We start from the raw sequence: 17,317 nt of genomic DNA, 5'->3' as shown, positions 1-17,317 counted from the left end.
TTGCCAAATGTGTATCCCAATTTTTGAATGTCCCAGCACCCATTGCTTTCAGTGTAGTCTTCAACAGTCCATTGTATCGTTCAACTTTTCCAGAGGCTGGTGCATGATAGGGGATGTGATACACCCACTCAATACCATGTTCTTTGGCCCAAGTGTCTATAAGGTTGTTTCGGAAATGAGTCCCGTTGTCTGACTCAATTCTCTCTGGGGTGCCATGTCGCCATAAGACTTGCTTTTCAAGGCCCAGGATAGTGTTCCGGGCGGTGGCATGGGGCACAGGATATGTTTCCAGCCATCCGGTGGTTGCTTCCACCATTGTAAGTACGTGGCGCTTGCCGTTGCGGGTTTGAGGGAGTGTGATGTAATCAATCTGCCAGGCCTCTCCATATTTATATTTCAGCCATCGTCCTCCATACCAAAGAGGTTTTGACCGTTTGGCTTGCTTGATTGCAGCACATGTTTCACAGTCATGAATAACCTGTGCTATAGTGTCCATGGTCAGGTCCACCCCTCGATCACGAGCCCATCTGTAGGTTGCATCTCTACCTTGATGGCCTGAGGTGTCATGGGCCCATCGGGCTATAAATAATTCACCTTTATGTTGCCAGTCCAGGTCCACCTGAGCCACTTCAATCTTAGCAGCCTGATCCACCTGCTGGTTGTTTTGGTGTTCTTCAGTAGCCCGATTCTTGGGCACATGAGCATCTACATGGCGTACCTTTACAACCAGGTTCTCTACCCGGGCAGCAATATCTTGCCACAATGCCGCAGCCCAGATGGGCTTGCCCCTGCGCTGCCAGTTGTTCTGCTTCCATTGCTGTAACCACCCCCACAGGGCATTTGCTACCATCCATGAATCAGTATAGAGATAGAGAACTGGCCACTTTTCTCGTTCAGCAATATCTAAAGCCAGCTGAATGGCTTTTACTTCTGCAAACTGACTCGATTCACCTTCTCCCTCAGCAGCTTCTGCAACTCGTCGTGTAGGACTCCATACAGCAGCTTTCCATCTCCGATGCTTTCCCACAATACGACAGGACCCGTCAGTGAACAAGGCATATTTCTTCTCATTTTCTGGTAGCTTGTTGTACAGTGGGGCTTCTTCAGCACGAACCACCTCCTCCTCTGGTGATATCCCAAAGTATTTGCCTTCTGGCCAGTCCATAATCACCTCCAAGATTCCTGGGCGACTGGGGTTTCCTATTCGAGCCCGCTGAGTAATCAGTGCAACCCACTTGCTCCATGTAGCATCAGTTGCATGATGCGTAGAGGGGACCCTTCCTTTGAACATCCAGCCTAGTACCGGCAGTCGGGGTGCCAGGAGGAGCTGCGCTTCAGTACCGACCACTTCCGAAGCAGATCGAACTCCTTCATATGCTGCCAATATCTCCTTTTCAGTTGGAGTATAGCGGGCTTCAGATCCTCTGTATCCCCGACTCCAAAACCCCAGGGGTCGACCTCGAGTTTCCCCAGGTTCTTTCTGCCAGAGGCTCCAGGTGGGACCATTCTCTCCGGCTGCGGTGTAGAGCACATTCTTTACATCTGGTCCTGTTCGGACTGGCCCGAGGGCTACTGCATGAACTATTTCCTGCTTAATTTGTTCAAAGGCTTGTCGTTGCTCAGGGCCCCATTCAAAAGCATTCTTCTTACGGGTTACTTGGTAGAGCGGGTTTACAATCAGACTGTAATTTGGAATATGCATTCTCCAAAACCCCACGACACCTAGGAAAGTTTGTGTTTCTTTTTTGCTAGTTGGTGGAGACATAGCTGTTATTTTGTTGATCACATCCATTGGGATTTGACGGCGTCCATCTTGCCATTTTATTCCTAAAAACTGGATCTCTCGTGCAGGTCCTTTAACTTTATTCTGTTTTATGGCAAAACCAGCCTTCAGAAGGATTTGGACTATTTTCTTCCCTTTCTTGAAAACTTCTTCTGCAGTGTCACCCCACACAATGATGTCATCGATGTACTGCAGGTGTTCAGGAGCTTCCCCCTGCTCCAGCGCAGACTGGATCAGTCCATGGCAAATGGTAGGGCTGTGTTTCCACCCCTGGGGCAGCCGATTCCAAGTATATTGGACTCCCCTCCAAGTGAAAGCAAACTGTGGCCTGCACTGTGCTGCTAGAGGGATGGAGAAAAATGCATTAGCGATATCAATTGTGGCATACCACTTGGCTGCCTTTGATTCCAGTTCATACTGGAGTTCTAGCATGTCCGGCACTGCAGCACTCAGTGGTGGCGTGACTTCGTTCAGGCCACGATAGTCCACTGTTAGTCTCCACTCACCATTAGACTTTCGCACTGGCCATATGGGACTATTAAAAGGTGAATGAGTCTTGCTGATCACTCCTTGGCTCTCCAGTTGACGAATTAGCTTATGGATGGGACTCAGGGAGTCTCGGTTGGTGCGATATTGCCACCGGTGCACCGTTGTGGTAGCGATCGGCACTTGCTGTTCTTCAACCCTCAGCAACCCCACAACAGAAGGGTCCTCTGAGAGACCAGGCAAGGTAGACAACTGTTTAATGTCCTCTGTCTCCAAAGCAGCTATGCCAAAAGCCCAGCGGAACCCTTTTGGGTCCTTGAAATATCCTCTTCTAAGATAGTCTATGCCAAGGATGCACGGAGCATCTGGGCCAGTCACAATACGGTGCTTTTGCCACTCATTACCGGTTAGACTCACTTCAGCCTCCAATACAGTTAACTGCTGGGATCCCCCCGTCACACCATAAATACAGATGGGCTCTGGCCCTTTATAGCTTGATGGCATTAGAGTACATTGTGCACCGGTGTCTACCAAAGCCTTATACTTCTGTGCGTCTGACGTGCCAGGCCATCGAATCCACACAGTCCAATAAACTCGATTGTCCCTTTCCTCCCCCTGGCTGGAGGCAGGGCCCCTCTAGTCCTGGTCAGAATCTTCGTTTCTGTGTTTAAAGGACTGCCTGCTGGAAGTTGGAGCAGCAAACCTTTCAGAGAACTCCTTTTTCCCAATTGTTTTCCTTTGCAATTCACGTACCCGTGCCTCTAGGGTCGCAGTAGATTTTCCATCCCATTTTCTCATGTCCTCTCCATGGTCACGTAGGTAAAACCACAGGGTGGCGCGGTGTGTGTGCCCACCATATTGTCTTCCTTGCATAGATGAACGTTTACCCCTAATAGCTGAGACACTGGTTTGTACAGGTGGGGAGGAAAATAAACTCTCTTTAAGTTGGTGGATCTCTTCAGAAAGTTTCTCCAAGGTATTCTCTTTTAGCTGGTGGACACTAGTTCGTTCAGGTGAAGGGGAAGATAATCTTTCTTCAAGTTGGTGGATCTTTTCAGAAAGTTTCTCCAAAGCATTCTCTTTTAGCTGGTGGACACTGGTTCGTTCAGGTGAAGGGGAAGATAATCTTTCTTCAAGTTGGTGGATCTTTTCAGAAAGTTTCTCTAAAGCATTCTCTTTTAGCTGGTGGACACTGGTTCGTTCAGGTGAAGGGGAAGATAATCTTTCTTCAAGTTGGTGGATCTTTTCAGAAAGTTTCTCTAAAGCATTCTCTTTTAGCTGGTGGACACTGGTTCGTTCAGGTGGAGGGGAAGATAAATTCTCTTTAAGTTGGTGGACCTCTTCAGAGAGTTTCTCCACAGCTGAGACACAGGCCTTTAGGGAAGAGGAGAGATTTCCTTCGTACTGCCGGAGTATTTTAGTCACTTCATTCACTGTGGGATTCTCCTCCGTTTTCCAGGCTAGCATTGCCAATGAGCTGGCATATGATGATGGGGCACTCTGTACAAACTTCCGCCACATGGGTAGTGTACACCGGACTGCATCTGGATCTGCGGATGTTTGTGCGTCGTCTAGGTCCTTATAAATTACTTCCCGTACGGCCAATTCCCTCAGGTACTGAATTCCCTTCTCCATGGTGGTCCATTTGCTTGGTAAACATACAAGTTCTTCCTTGAAGAGATACCTTTCCTTCACAGCTGACAGGAGATGCCTCCAGAGGCTGCGAGATTGTGCTCCATCTCCAATTGCTTTGTCAATGCATGCGTCCCTAGCAAGGGATCCCAGCCGCCTGGCTTCCTTGCCCTCCAATTCCACATAATTGGCTCCCGTGTCCCAGCACCGGAGCAGCCAGGTGACAAGCTGCTCGCCTATACAGCGACCAAAATCTTTTCGCACATCTCGTAGCTCACGCTGGTATAGAGTCCGGGTAATTACTGTTGATTTTTCGACATCCTCATCCTCATCTTCAGTCTTCTGCACCTTTGATGGCCGGTGTAGAGTCCGGGTAGTTACTGTTGATTTTCTGACATCCTCATCCTCATCTTCAGTCTCCTGCACCTTTGATGGCTGGTATGGAGTCCGGGTAGTTACTGTTGATTTTTCGCCATCCTCATCCTCATCTTCAGTCTCCTGCACCTTTGATGGCCCAGCCTCGTCTTCACTACGCCCAGACTTAGCAGAAGACTGTCTGCGTTTTAAACGACCTGAGCCTCTATACCATTTTTTCACCTTGTCTACAGGGGCAACTTGCACTGCTACAGCTCGTTTCTCTGACCCAGCCACAGGGTCTGCCACAGGGGTTGGAATACCCTCTGCGGGGTCAACTTGCACTGCTACAGCTCGTTTCTCTGACCCAGACGCAGGGTCTGCCACAGGGGTTGGAATACCCTCTGCGGGGTCAACTTGCACTGCTACAGCTCGTTTCTCTGACCCAGCCACAGGAGTGGGAGCAGCTGCACGAGCTGGGGCAGCTGCAGGAGCTGGAGCGGCTGCAGGGGCTGGAACTGGAGTAGCTGCAGGAGCTGGAACTGGAGCGGCTGCAGGAGCTGGAGCTGGAGTAGCTGCAGGAGCTGGAACTGGAGCGGCTGCAGGAGCTGGAGCGGCTGCAGGAGCTGGAACTGGAGCGGCTGCAGGAGCTGGAGCTGGAGCGGCTGCAGGAGCTGGAGCTGGAGTGGCTGCAGGAGCTGGAACTGGAGCGGCTGCAGGAGCTGGAGCTGGAGCGGCTGCAGGAGCTGGAGCTGGAGTGGCTGCAGGAGCTGGAACTGGAGCGGCTGCAGGAGCTGGAGCTAGGTTGCTAATAGCATCAATTGCAGCTCGATAGGCACAAGCCAGACCCCAGCACGCTACAGTGATTTGTGTCACTTTGGAACTGCCAGAGTCATGACACCTTTTTTTCAAGCATTCTGCCAGCTTTTTAGGATTTTGCAGTTGTTCAGGGGTGAATGTCCAAAACACTGGAGGTGACCACTGCTCTAGAAACCTGCCCATATCCTCCCACACTCCCTGCCACTCGCAACTATCCCGCCTCAAGACAGATCTCCGGATGAGATTCCTAAGTAGTTGTTTAACCCTCCACAAAATCTGAAGCGCATTCAGGAGACATAACAACAAGAGCAGGCTGGTCTGAGTATCCCAAGGATATTCAACATCTCGGAGAACCACCGTAACTAACTCGGGGGATAAGAGGGTGGTGGTGAAGGAGAAAGGGAGAGTGAACAGGTAGGGAAACATGTCTTCCCCTGTCCCCTTCACAGATGGGCTCCCTAACGAAAACAGGCAATAGGTGTAATTGCTAATAGTTTCCGAGATATGGGTTCCAAAGTATAGAGTCGACGTCAGTGCTGAGTACAAATACCAGGTTAAAGTCGTGACCAGATATCTCACCATTTCATAAGCCATTGCTACACCGCACAGTACCATAACAATCTTAAACCAGGGCCCGGAAAGGATAAACAGTGCAACAGGGAGCACATACAGAAAGTAACGCACCATAAAACTCAATTTGGAATACAGGTACAGCAGACTGGAGATTAAGGCAATCAACATCGTGACTAGCAACTATTAAGCAGGTCCAATACTTATACCAATTTTAGTTTAACACACTCTGGTCAGATTTGTCGATATCTCAACCCTTCGGGCCCCACGTTGGGCGCCAAAAAGACTGTTGTGGTTTAACCCGGCTGGCAGCTAAACACCACACAGCCGTTCGCTCACCCTCCCCCCTCCCTCTCTGGGATGGGGGAGAGAAACGGGAAAGTGAAGCCTGTGAGTTGAGATAAAGACAGTTTATTAAGACAGGAAAATAATAATAACAATAATAATAATAAAAGTGATAATGGTAATAGTATTAACAATAATAATGTGTAAGAAACAAGTGATGCACAATGCAATTGCTCACCACCCGCTGACCGATGCCCAGCCTATTCCCGAGCAGCCGGCCCCCCACCCCAGCCAGCCACCCCTATATATTGTTTAGCATGACGCCAGATGGTATGGAATACCCCTTTGGCCAGTTTGGGTCAGCTGTCCTGGGTCTGTCCCCTCCCAGCTCCTGCTGCACCCCCAGCCTGCTCGCTGGCAGGACAGAGCAAGAAGCCGAAAAGTCCTTGGCCTGGTGTAAACACTGCTCTGCAACAATTAAAACATCAGCATGTTATCAGCGCTCTTCTCATCCTAATCCAAAACATAGCACCCTACCAGCTACTATGAGCTACTTAACTCTGTCCTAACTGGAACCAGGACAACTGTCTTCCAGGCTTCACTTAGGTTTGACCAGTATGTTCTGAAGAAATAGAGCATGTGTTTTTTACAGGCATGCTATCAAAATTAACTAATGCCATATACCGGAAAATTCAAATAAGAGTATTTTATTTCTGTACCAGTAACATTTGTATCTAAGACAGGCTCATTTGAAAAAAAAAAACTTCCGTTCAGAAAAATAAGAGAAATGAGCAGACTGCTGAAATTTAAGCATTGAATTTCTGAATTGGTAATGTCTTCTGGAAAGGAACATGTAGAGACTAAAGACTCATCTTTGCTGAACCAGCTGGCTCAAATCTGATCTGATCCCATTGCAAAACAACATCTGATCTGAAGAGAGACTGGATTTGTACTTGAATCATAACTTTATCTGCTATACCCCTATGTGCATTATTAAGTCTAGCCTCAGGAGCATTCAAATTTCTAACTTACAGACCTGGAAAGGGCTGCAGCATTATTTATCTTGTTTTTGAGGTAGTTACAGATTTGGAGTAGAGAGAAAACTCAGGCAATTTAGTCAAAACAAATATGCTATACAATATTCAACCTGTGTATGTTGCACAACAAATTGATTCACTAAATGATGGGTATGAAAGAATGTGTTTTGCTTCCTTGGTACTGTAATTCTTATTCTCTCATCTTGGAGCAGTGGCAACTGCAACTGCAGTGACCCTTTCATCTGGGCAACTAGAGAGGTGAAGTGTCCAGCAAGGGACTGCCAGACTCGGCTACCAGAGTCAGAAAGGATTGCTGCTTTGTGAGTTTTGTTTATCACATCTGGACAGAGACTGAAGTCCTATGATGAATCGTCCTTCACTTTACAATGCTTTCTGGTCCAATTTCATAAAATTTGGGTGCCTCCCCGGCCCCCAAAGTGTTTTGCAATATACGCTTTAAGAAAAATAAAAAGGTTTTACCAGAATAGCTTGAATGGGTACAGGTGGTGTCCCTGCAAAGAAAAGGCTGAACTTTTTTAAATTATTTTTAGTAAGAAAAACGCATTCTTAGAATTACTGGCAACTGAAAAGGCTAAACAAAAAGAATACACTCTATCCAAGGTTTCCTGCAGGCACAGAACACAATTACTTGTTCCAACTCAAGCTAAGCTTGATTATTTGCAAGACGGAGAGTTACTGAGAGAGGCCAGGATAAAATACCAGGGTGCTCTAGAAGAGTGTCACAGGCCCAGGCAGAAGACCTCATTCAGTAGTTGAGAACGGTCAGAGTTAGTATCCATGCTAGCAGAAAGATGTGGTGGAGATCAATCCACTTGTACAACTTAAAGAACACTACAACAGCATTCATACGTCCTCTGGAGATAATTTCAGCAGAGGTACTGATACCAATCTTGTTTCTTCTGCACATAGTTGTATTACACCGTAAAGCACTCCGACATAATTTTAAATGATACTTCTTTCCTCTTTCATGCAATACAGTACCTTACTTTTTTTGCAGCTTTCTACATCCCGGCTCTGACCTAGTCTCTCCCAGAATCAACAGCTTCAGTCCAACCCATGTTCTTCTGCGCTTCTGGCAGAATTTAACAGCTCTTAAATCCTACAGGCCTAATCCTACTTACTTACCGTCCTGCTGGAGGGCTGCCGTGTAACCGGTGTCAAGAGGTACGATGTGCTGGACCTCTTACACTGTTCTTCCTGTACTCACCTCCTTCCTTCTTCTTCCTCAGCTGTCCTGCTCTTTTTGCAACACAGCAGTCGGCACATATGTTGAAGATTGCTAAATTATGTAGAATATCTTACATTACACCCCACTTTAAGCCTCTTGGTACACCTACGTACATCTCTGCTGATTACACTACTGTTCCTTAAACACACTATCGTGTTTATTGAGGTATATAGTGTTTGGGAAGTTGACTACTGCAGATTTAAAATTAAACTGCTAGGAAAAAAATAAATTAAATGCTGGATTATTGCATTCTGACATGATATGAAGGCTATCACACCAGTTGCTTTTGTCGCATGTTCTCAGCAACAATCAAGATAAGGTACGACAAGGCGGAACTGTAATATTTAGTGCTGTCACAACTGCAGCTAAAGATGGATCATGAAGGCATTCATTATGAAGTCCCACAGAGTATCAGCAAACGACAGGAAAAAAGGGTACAACGCTCAGCAGCTGCTAAAATTTGTTTTAAGCATTTTATGACACTTTTCAATATGGAAGTGGTGAACAGTGAGATTAAGATGGATTAATCAGTAACAATAACTTGCCTGCATAAACAAGGGCCTGGAGATGTTGTCATCTGTTTTAGGAAACAAAATTCAGAGAATTCACATGATCGTCTCATAAAATATTTAGTGAGATACAGAAATCACTAATTACCATATAATAATAGTAGTTTTGGTCTCTTCTTATGCTTCATAGTTCTATTAGCAGGAAAACCAGCTACTTCTGGGCTCTTTCAAGTGAAAATTCCCTACCCATTCTTGAAGTATGGCAAAATGACATGTTTCTTGTCATGAATTCAAACCAGAAAATTAGCACTCACAGAATTATACATTTTGATAGCAAACCAGCCGCTACGCGCAGCTCGAAAAACAAGGACAGACAGAGAAGCTGATTACCAAATCCAGCCCCCCGTAATTACAAGCAACTAACACCCAGAAGCTAATATTACACATAAAGGAAAATAAAAATCCTTCTGGCCCTTACAAGATCAGTGAAAGCTCTGAAGGGCAGAATTAAGTAGAGCAAAACCACATGATCAACAAACAGCAATAAAGACTCTTTATATCCCTCTTCTTAGGACAGAAAAAAAAATAGACCATCAAAGCTGGTATCACAAGATTTTCTAACGTTACAGTTATTGCAGTCCCATAACCCAATGATGTTTGTACACTTCTCAAAGCAAAACACTTGAGGCCCTCTGTCCTTGTTACCCCATTTAAAAAGACTCCAGAAAGCCACCCACTGAGACTCGAAGTCTATGCAGGAAATCCTTACCAGCACTGATTTGCACAAACTTTTTTTTAAACTAATAAAATTTACTCCCAAACTATTCATGAAGCGTCATCGTGTCGGAACACCTTTGGAGGCACTTTCAGCAACACTGTCAAACTCCTGTGCACAACGCACTGCAAGAAAACCAGCAAATAAAGCACGGCTCGATGGCACCAGGAGGCAAAGCGCCCTCTCCTCCCACAGCCACTTGGGTGAGAACTTCTGCTTCGCTCTTCTATGGATGATATCTTTTGTAACCTAAATTATTTGACCACGGTAACAGATTTAATGCATCCATTATAAGGCCACGCTAATTGTTTACTCCACACTGCTGAAACTGTAACATTGGTTTCCTGAAATCCTAAGTGCTGAGATCCAATTCATCTTTTTCCAGTAGCAGAATACTGCGTCGAAGTACAGCATTAATGGCACTTAAGTTACCAGATAAATCATAAAAAATAAATTTAGGCAAACAAAATATTGCTCTTTCATGAGAGAAACGAATTTGCTTTCCATTTTAAGAACTCTAGCCACCAGTAGGTGGTGTTTCGGGAAATGTCAAGCACTTTTTTCCCCCCTACAGATGAAATGCACAACTCCACCTGCAACACTGGTGGTTTTATGCAAGACTGAGGCTCCACGTTCTCTGCAAAATAAGCTTGTTTTATCCATGTGACTTGGAGCTGAACAAGCCTAAGAAGTGTCAAGATGTATACCTGAAAATTTAAGTACAAACAGGCAAATGGGATCGACATCAAGGTAGGAAAACTGAGATTTATACTGTCGCTTCAGCAGATGACCCTTCTCAGCTGCCAGATCTCTCTTAATCTAATATTTCTCTTTAGATTGTCCAGGGGCTTTTAAAAATATCTTGTCTATCAGTAATTGCTGCTTTATAAGCATGTAAAATACGCTTTGTTGTGATTTGAAAATAAATCTCTTAATTATTGATCAGCTGAGCTGCAGGTTTGAATGGCCGGCGTAACTTGAAAAAATACCGAAGGCATGCAGGGGGGTAAGATGAACATCAAGCAAAATAAAATTGACAGATACGAGACAAAAGCCATTTGACTGGTTCTAGTAAAAAAGCAGCCAGCAGAAACAGGGTTAATCCCAGCCTGATGAGGCTGTTCAGCAGCACTTCGACTGAACACAAATTAGAACAACCCTGGGAATCTATAAAGCTTGTTTTATTGCCAAGGGCATGCAGCAAGATCTGCATTTTGCTGTTGTAAACTATCCTTTATTTAAGGCGTTTTAAAACAGAAGAGACTTTTATATTATTTTTTTTTACTACCGAATTGTCAACAGGTGGCATTTATTGCAGCTCTGCACACCTAAAGGCAAGTTTTCCCTGCCACGACCGGCCAAGTTGACACATGCATTAAGCGTGAAGCTGAGCAAGAACCAGCCTTCTGCTGTCTGGAGGAAAATCAGCTCTGGAAAAATGGAATTAAGGTAAATTGGAGCGTTTCATAGCGCGTGGTTACCTGTAACGTTTGCAATTGTTTGGTGGGCTTTCAGATGGAACTAAAATCTAACCACAGACCTGCCTTTTAAAATCAATTGCTTAGACTCATAATTAACCTTTGTTGTATTTAAAGCATTTTACTGCCTTCCTGAAAAATCAAAGGATGTTACGTAAAAGGCAGGGGTTCGTGTCTGACTGATAGCTGCCTGAAACACCAGCCTTCAAATGCATGTAATTTCATACGGATATTTTAGCACAAAGATTTACCTTATGAAAATGCTTCCAAACATAGGCATAAGTACTCTGTAAGTGTTGCTATCACACTATGAAATAAAGCTTTGGGACTACACAGATTTCTTTTAAGTAGCTATTTCTGACAACTTGAACACGTTTCAGCAAGCTCAGACCTGCATTTCTGACTACAAATATTCTCATACTCCTAACTCCACTGGTGGTCTGCTCCTTCTTCTCCCCCAGACTGTGCATCCGCAGTATTTTAAATTATTAAAAGGTGGAAATATGCATTGATTTTACTGATAAACAATTAAACTTAAATATAGTTCAATTAAAATGAAGGTTTTGGTAGTAAGATGAAGATTAAATCAATTCGAAAAATTTAACACAAAATAGCCTGGGTTATCATTTTCTTGCTGTTCTGTTTGAGGTATTTTTTAAATAAACTTCTAGCAATGCTTCAAGCCCAGAGCGTTCAGTGTTTATAAGTAAACAAATGGGATTACCGATGTTTTCCTTTCCTTTCCAGCAATCACTGCAGCATAATTAATTGCAAAGAGAAGCAAATTGAGTATAATATTGTTGGTGTAAATCAATATGCTGCTTGTAGTACCTTCGTTTCTGAAGTTTGCCTTTGCCTTCCCACTGAAAGCAGAGGAAACCAACTGCTCTTCGTCTCCGCTGCTTTCTCAGCCACAGACTCTGCAACTTAATAAGCTTACTAGCTGCTGATGAAATGAATATACACACACACTATATATATATACACACACTATATAAACTTTAGATAGTCTTTCTTTATTAGGCCAAACTCACTCATCTGGTTTTCTGTATTTCTATATACTCCAGTACTGAATCCCTAAAGCGCACACCAAATTTACAGACCTGCCTCACGATATAGTAACATCTCAAACAGATTTTAATCCTTTTAACTGAACCTTTGTATATATATTTGAACGTGTTTCCTACAACCTCAGCTACGGATGTTAAGCTAGAAAAGAGCATATGGTGCATGGTAGAATGCTGGAGTATTAGATTAATGGTTTTCCATTTACAAATTGCAGGTCCAAGGATGTTCATTGATTATTAACAGAAAACAAATGGAGCTAAAATTCTACTATCTTCCACCCTGCGTGAAGGAACACTGGTGGTGAAAAGCCTTTTTTAAAGAGATCCAAGTACCATTATGGTAAAAAGATTCCCTACATGATCTTAAGGCATATAAGAACTGCAAGTTCTCTCATTGCAATGTATATAGTGGCCTGTAAAAACAAAATTAAGAAATTTACTTTTTGTACTGTTATATTTCAGTCAATTTCAAGTATAATTAATTTGGCTTCTAAAGAACTTTAATTTCCTATACAAGAGTGTTTCTTTTTCCATTCCAATCAAAATGCTTACAATGAACTTCTTTGAAAACATCAAAAAATCCGATTTTTGGGGCATTACTACCAAGCTGTGAGTACTGTTATCTTTTGTGCAGATACTTTAACCATGGAAACTTACTCTGCCTCGCTATCACCTGTTATATGCAACAGTACAACTTTTAACCTAAATGGATCGCATTTGTGTAATGAAAGCCTATCTTCTAGACTAGCTGATAAATCAGAACACCAACAATATGTTATTGGTCTTTTCTTATCGTGTCTTTACACAATATTCCTTTTTCCTATTGGTTTTGTAGGAAACATTCTGATACTGGTTGTAAACATAAGCTTTCGTGAAAAAATGACTATTCCAGACCTTTACTTCATAAACCTTGCAGTAGCTGATCTCATTTTAGTTGCTGATTCTCTCATTGAGGTTTTTAATCTTGATGAAAAGTATTACGATATCACTATTATATGTACCTTTATGTCTTTGTTCCTTCAGATCAACATGTATAGCAGCATTTTCTTTCTGACATGGATGAGTTTTGACAGATACATAGCACTGGCAAAAGTAATGAGGTCCAACATATTTCGCACTATGCAACACGCTAGATTAAGCTGTGGTCTCATATGGATGGCGTCTATTTCGGCAGCACTAGTTCCGTTTACAGCTGTGCACTTACAACACACCGGAGAGGTCTATTTTTGTTTTGCAGATGTAAAAGAAATCCAGTGGCTAGAAATAACCTTGGGGTTTATTATCCCCTTTGTGATCATCGGTCTTTGTTACTCATTAATTGTCCGAGTTCTTATAAAAGCACACAAGCACAGGAGTCTTCGTCTGCGGCGACAAAAGGCTCTTCGGATGATTTTCGTTGTCGTCTTGGTTTTCTTTATCTGCTGGCTACCTGAAAACGTCTTCATTAGTGTTCAACTTCTCCAGAAGAAAAGCGAGCCTGTCTCTTCGAGCAGCCCATCTTTCAGACACGATTATCCCTTAACAGGACATATTGTGAACCTAGCAGCTTTTTCTAATAGCTGTTTGAACCCCTTAATTTACAGTTTTCTAGGGGAAACCTTCAGAGACAAACTGCGACTGTACATTGAACAGAAAACCAAAATGTCAACGCTGCATCGCTTTTGTCAGGCTGCCTTAACGTCTGTCATTCCTGACAGTAACGAGCAATCGGAGGTTTGATTTAGCAGCGGTTGTAGAAAACATACAACTGTGAAGTTGTGCAAATAGTGAACAAAACGCTTGCTACTAACAGAAAGAAGCGTGTCTGCGTATGTATATATTATATTGCTCTGCTGAGTATTGAAGGTTTATATTCAAAATGTTTTTATGACAACTTTAAAGTAGAAGAATGTTTCAGGCAGATTTATATTTAATTATGAACAGGATTATTAAAAGCTGAGCACTGAAGGAGCTTTATTTTATATTAAACGTGTATGACTGATAATATAGAAGAAAATTTTATCAAGCTAGGAAGACTCTAGGTTTAACTTGATTATCAGAGATGCTATTTTGCTGGTGTATATAAGGTACTTCCACGTAAATAATGGAGCTGCCATAACAGTGAGGAAAAAAATCATTGCAACGTATTGATATGGAGATGCAGAAAACAATTATTTTTCATCCAAATATGTTAAGTTAAATGACTTTGCTTTCCAGAACTATATAGTATTATCGTCATTGTATCCCAGCACGTCTTCCACAATTAACTTTTTTTAATCTTAATATAATCTAGAATGGTGATGAGTTTTCGTCTCATAAATCTAATCTGTTTACATCAGTACTTGATCAAACCTGAAATCATCTGTAACTAGACTGTTCATTTCAAGGCACTTAATAGAAGCAAAACATAATGCTTCATTCTTTTAAGGATTGCCCAAGACAGTCTTTCCCAGGACAGATATTACTGGGCTTTTTGTCAAAAACGCAAGTGCACATGATTGCTCATTCACATTCAGATTTAAATGAAAGTTGCGTGAGATCTGTTTACACTTTGCAGGCCTATTTTAATGGTCAGAACAGAACGCAGTGGCTTTGAAAAAAGGCACTTTCTAAAAAAGACCTAGGGATTGCTTATGAAAGTGACAAAATCTTTTTTTTTTTTTTTTTTTAAAAAAAAAACACCCTTCTGTAAAGGGGAATGTGATTAGCTGTCATCAGACCTGCACTCTGTACTCTGTCCATCCCACCTCCAGAAACCACTGGTCTTTCGGGATTTTAAGGCGCATGTTGGTTGTTTTGTTCATTTGAAGACAAATTATACTAAGAAAACAAATGTTAGCACCACACTTGAAAACAACAGCTTCTAACTTCTGTTAGGAAATAATTGGGTTTTAAATCTGGATGAGGTTTAGCACAGGTTACTACTGAACTTGTTCAGAGGAGGCCATAAAGTTCCTAGAGATTGGTGCACAAGACCATTAAAACGTCACTCACTGCATCTCAGAAATACACAAACTAATGCACGGAGTAAAGCACCAGAACTCTGCAGAATAAGGTATTCTGCCCTATTTTCAATACATTGGTTCATATATTAACCAATTGGTACAAAAAAAGGAATTTTAGAGGATTTCTAAAATACAGACACTTAAAGCAACCAGTAGAGCTCTAAGCAGTAAAGAAAGCAGTAAGAACAACGACTGCCCTCGGTTCTCATGAAATACTTAAGTTTCTTAGTGGAAGTTTAGCCACAAAAGACTTGACCTATAATCAAGAGGCCCCACGATGATGGCTGAATTTGAAATAGATAGCTGGATATTCCCGAAACAGAAACAGGAACTGCAGGGTGGAGTTTGCTGCAACTGCTGATTATTTCCAAGTGACTGTTATCCGTGACCTAAGGAAAAGTTTCATGTAGTCCCATCTTTCCTGCAGAACACTAAATATAATTGCTCTCCAGAAAGGTGCAAGCACTGCCATGCCTCCTGTGCACAGACCAAACTGCAAAACAAGACGTAGCAACAAATTTCACACTATCCTGTGGCATTACACGTAGCCCTTTTTCCTCATTATTTTCTTGTCTGGAATTAGCCACAATTCCCCATGTCCTATTGACTGCCGGTGTACATCAGTTACACCTTGAAAAGATGGCTATTTCAGACAACACACAGCTAAAGGAACAGGTAATTCTGTCAGCAGTGCAATTCCGTGGAGTAAGATGCACCATGTGAGCATGCAGATATATTAGGTTTGTGTGATCTCGATACCTATCATAAATAAAGCAATTTATTTGGGGTTACAGCAATACAATTTACCAACTGTAGTTGTTGCTCATTTGGGTTTTATGGGAGTAAATGTTCCCCTCCTCCCCCCTTCCGATACAGGAGTATTTTTTCATCAAGCTGGAAGCCCTTTTAACACCACTGCAGGTAACAAGTCACCAAGTGTCTTTGCTCAGAAATTTTTCATAAACTGATAGTAATAATAAATGCCTGCTTGCACATGTTATGATTTTTTTTTTCTGCATGATCATATTCAGTAATGTCCTGATACCACAGAAAAATCTGGGAAAGATCAGTTTATTGCAGAATGAAGAAAGCAGCATTTAGCCACTCAACCTGAAACATCCTATTACAGATTTAAAAGCACATTACAAATCTGAGCTACCTGAGGAGTTTCCTATTGTTGGTATTTTAGTTCAGATTTATGAACTGAACCTGAGATGACTACATTTAAACATATTATACACTTTAAATAAATAAAAAAACTCTCCCAGGTAAAAAAAAAAAAAGCACACTTCTTCACAGATTTTTTTTTCTTTTTCAATGGCAACTATGAACAAATTGATCTTTAAAGAAATGCCATATGACTTTCATATATTATTATATTTTTCACAGATGCTGATCAACATGTTTTCTGCAGCCCATCGTCTTGTAATAACTTCTTGCTATGGCTCATGCAGGAACCAAAAAGATCTGTGTTTTATAGTTTTCTTTAAAATTAAAGAGCATGATAATCATTAAACAAAAGCTCTTGGGGAGTGCAGGGTAAAGCGGAAATGAGAGCAAGAATTTGGATACTTTTGAACATTTCTCTGGGGTCTCTCACAAACTGTTTAGTTTAAGGACAGGATCCCATATGCCTTTCTAAAATGCTGGACCCACAATTATGACATTTGAAAAATCTGCTGATCACAGATGCTTACAATCCTTACTACAATAACCTACACTAAGTCTCCAGACAAGAAAAGTATCATTAGGAAATGCACACAGAAAAATCAAAGAATCCCAGAACCCCTTAACTGCTTTTGTAAATAGTATCTTAACACAAAAATGACTTGGAAACAGAGTATTACTGAACATCTAGAAACAAAATAAATCTAAATAGCACAAATTAGCAGCAGTCTGAATCGGATGCAAAGGGCGGCCCCAGATTCTGGGCAAGATGAACCAGATGCGAGACAAGTCACCCCTTCCTTCCCCTCTGTTCAACAAAAACACCAGAAGGCTAGTGCTCAAAATGAGTGATCCATCAACTACAAAAGAGAACATGTTATAAAATAAATGTTAAAAGCAAAAACCAGAATTCTTAAAACATGGTTTTCTTCAATATCGCTTCTATCAGAAAATGCTTTTTGAGTTTCAGACCAAGTATCTATCTTTTAGACAAAATTCACTAGCTGTATAATGCAGGCTCTCATCTTTTTTCCAGCCATCAAGTTACTTTAGAAGCTAACAATGATGTTTCATCAGGGAAGGATTTTGCTGTAGTTTCAGCTGTTTACTACCACTGCAAAA

The 17,317-nt window shown here is 42.2% G+C and overlaps 2 protein-coding genes across 5 annotated transcripts in view; one reads left to right on the top strand and one right to left on the bottom strand.

Annotated features, from left to right (window-relative positions):
* Positions 1 to 17,317, bottom strand: part of CHLSN (cholesin) — a 133,328-nt gene that overhangs the window by 105,409 nt on the left and 10,602 nt on the right. The window lies entirely within an intron of this gene.
* On the top strand, positions 6,298 to 16,311 carry GPER1 (G protein-coupled estrogen receptor 1). 2 transcript variants are annotated; one of them, XM_083799491.1, is made up of 2 exons: positions 6,298 to 10,249; positions 10,802 to 16,311. In XM_083799491.1, exon 2 carries the CDS (start codon positions 12,690 to 12,692, stop codon positions 13,761 to 13,763), a length of 1,074 nt encoding a protein of 357 aa, XP_083655617.1. In that variant the 5' UTR covers positions 6,298 to 10,249; positions 10,802 to 12,689; the 3' UTR covers positions 13,764 to 16,311. The 2 variants fall into 2 exon arrangements, with proteins under 2 accessions (XP_083655617.1, XP_083655616.1); XM_083799490.1 differs by having other exon boundaries at positions 6,298 to 10,948; positions 12,260 to 16,311.

This window comes from Anser anser, assembly GCF_964211835.1.
Source record: "Anser anser genome assembly, chromosome: 15".
NCBI lineage: Eukaryota > Metazoa > Chordata > Aves > Anseriformes > Anatidae > Anser > Anser anser.
This window is presented reverse-complemented; position numbering and strand designations above follow the sequence as displayed.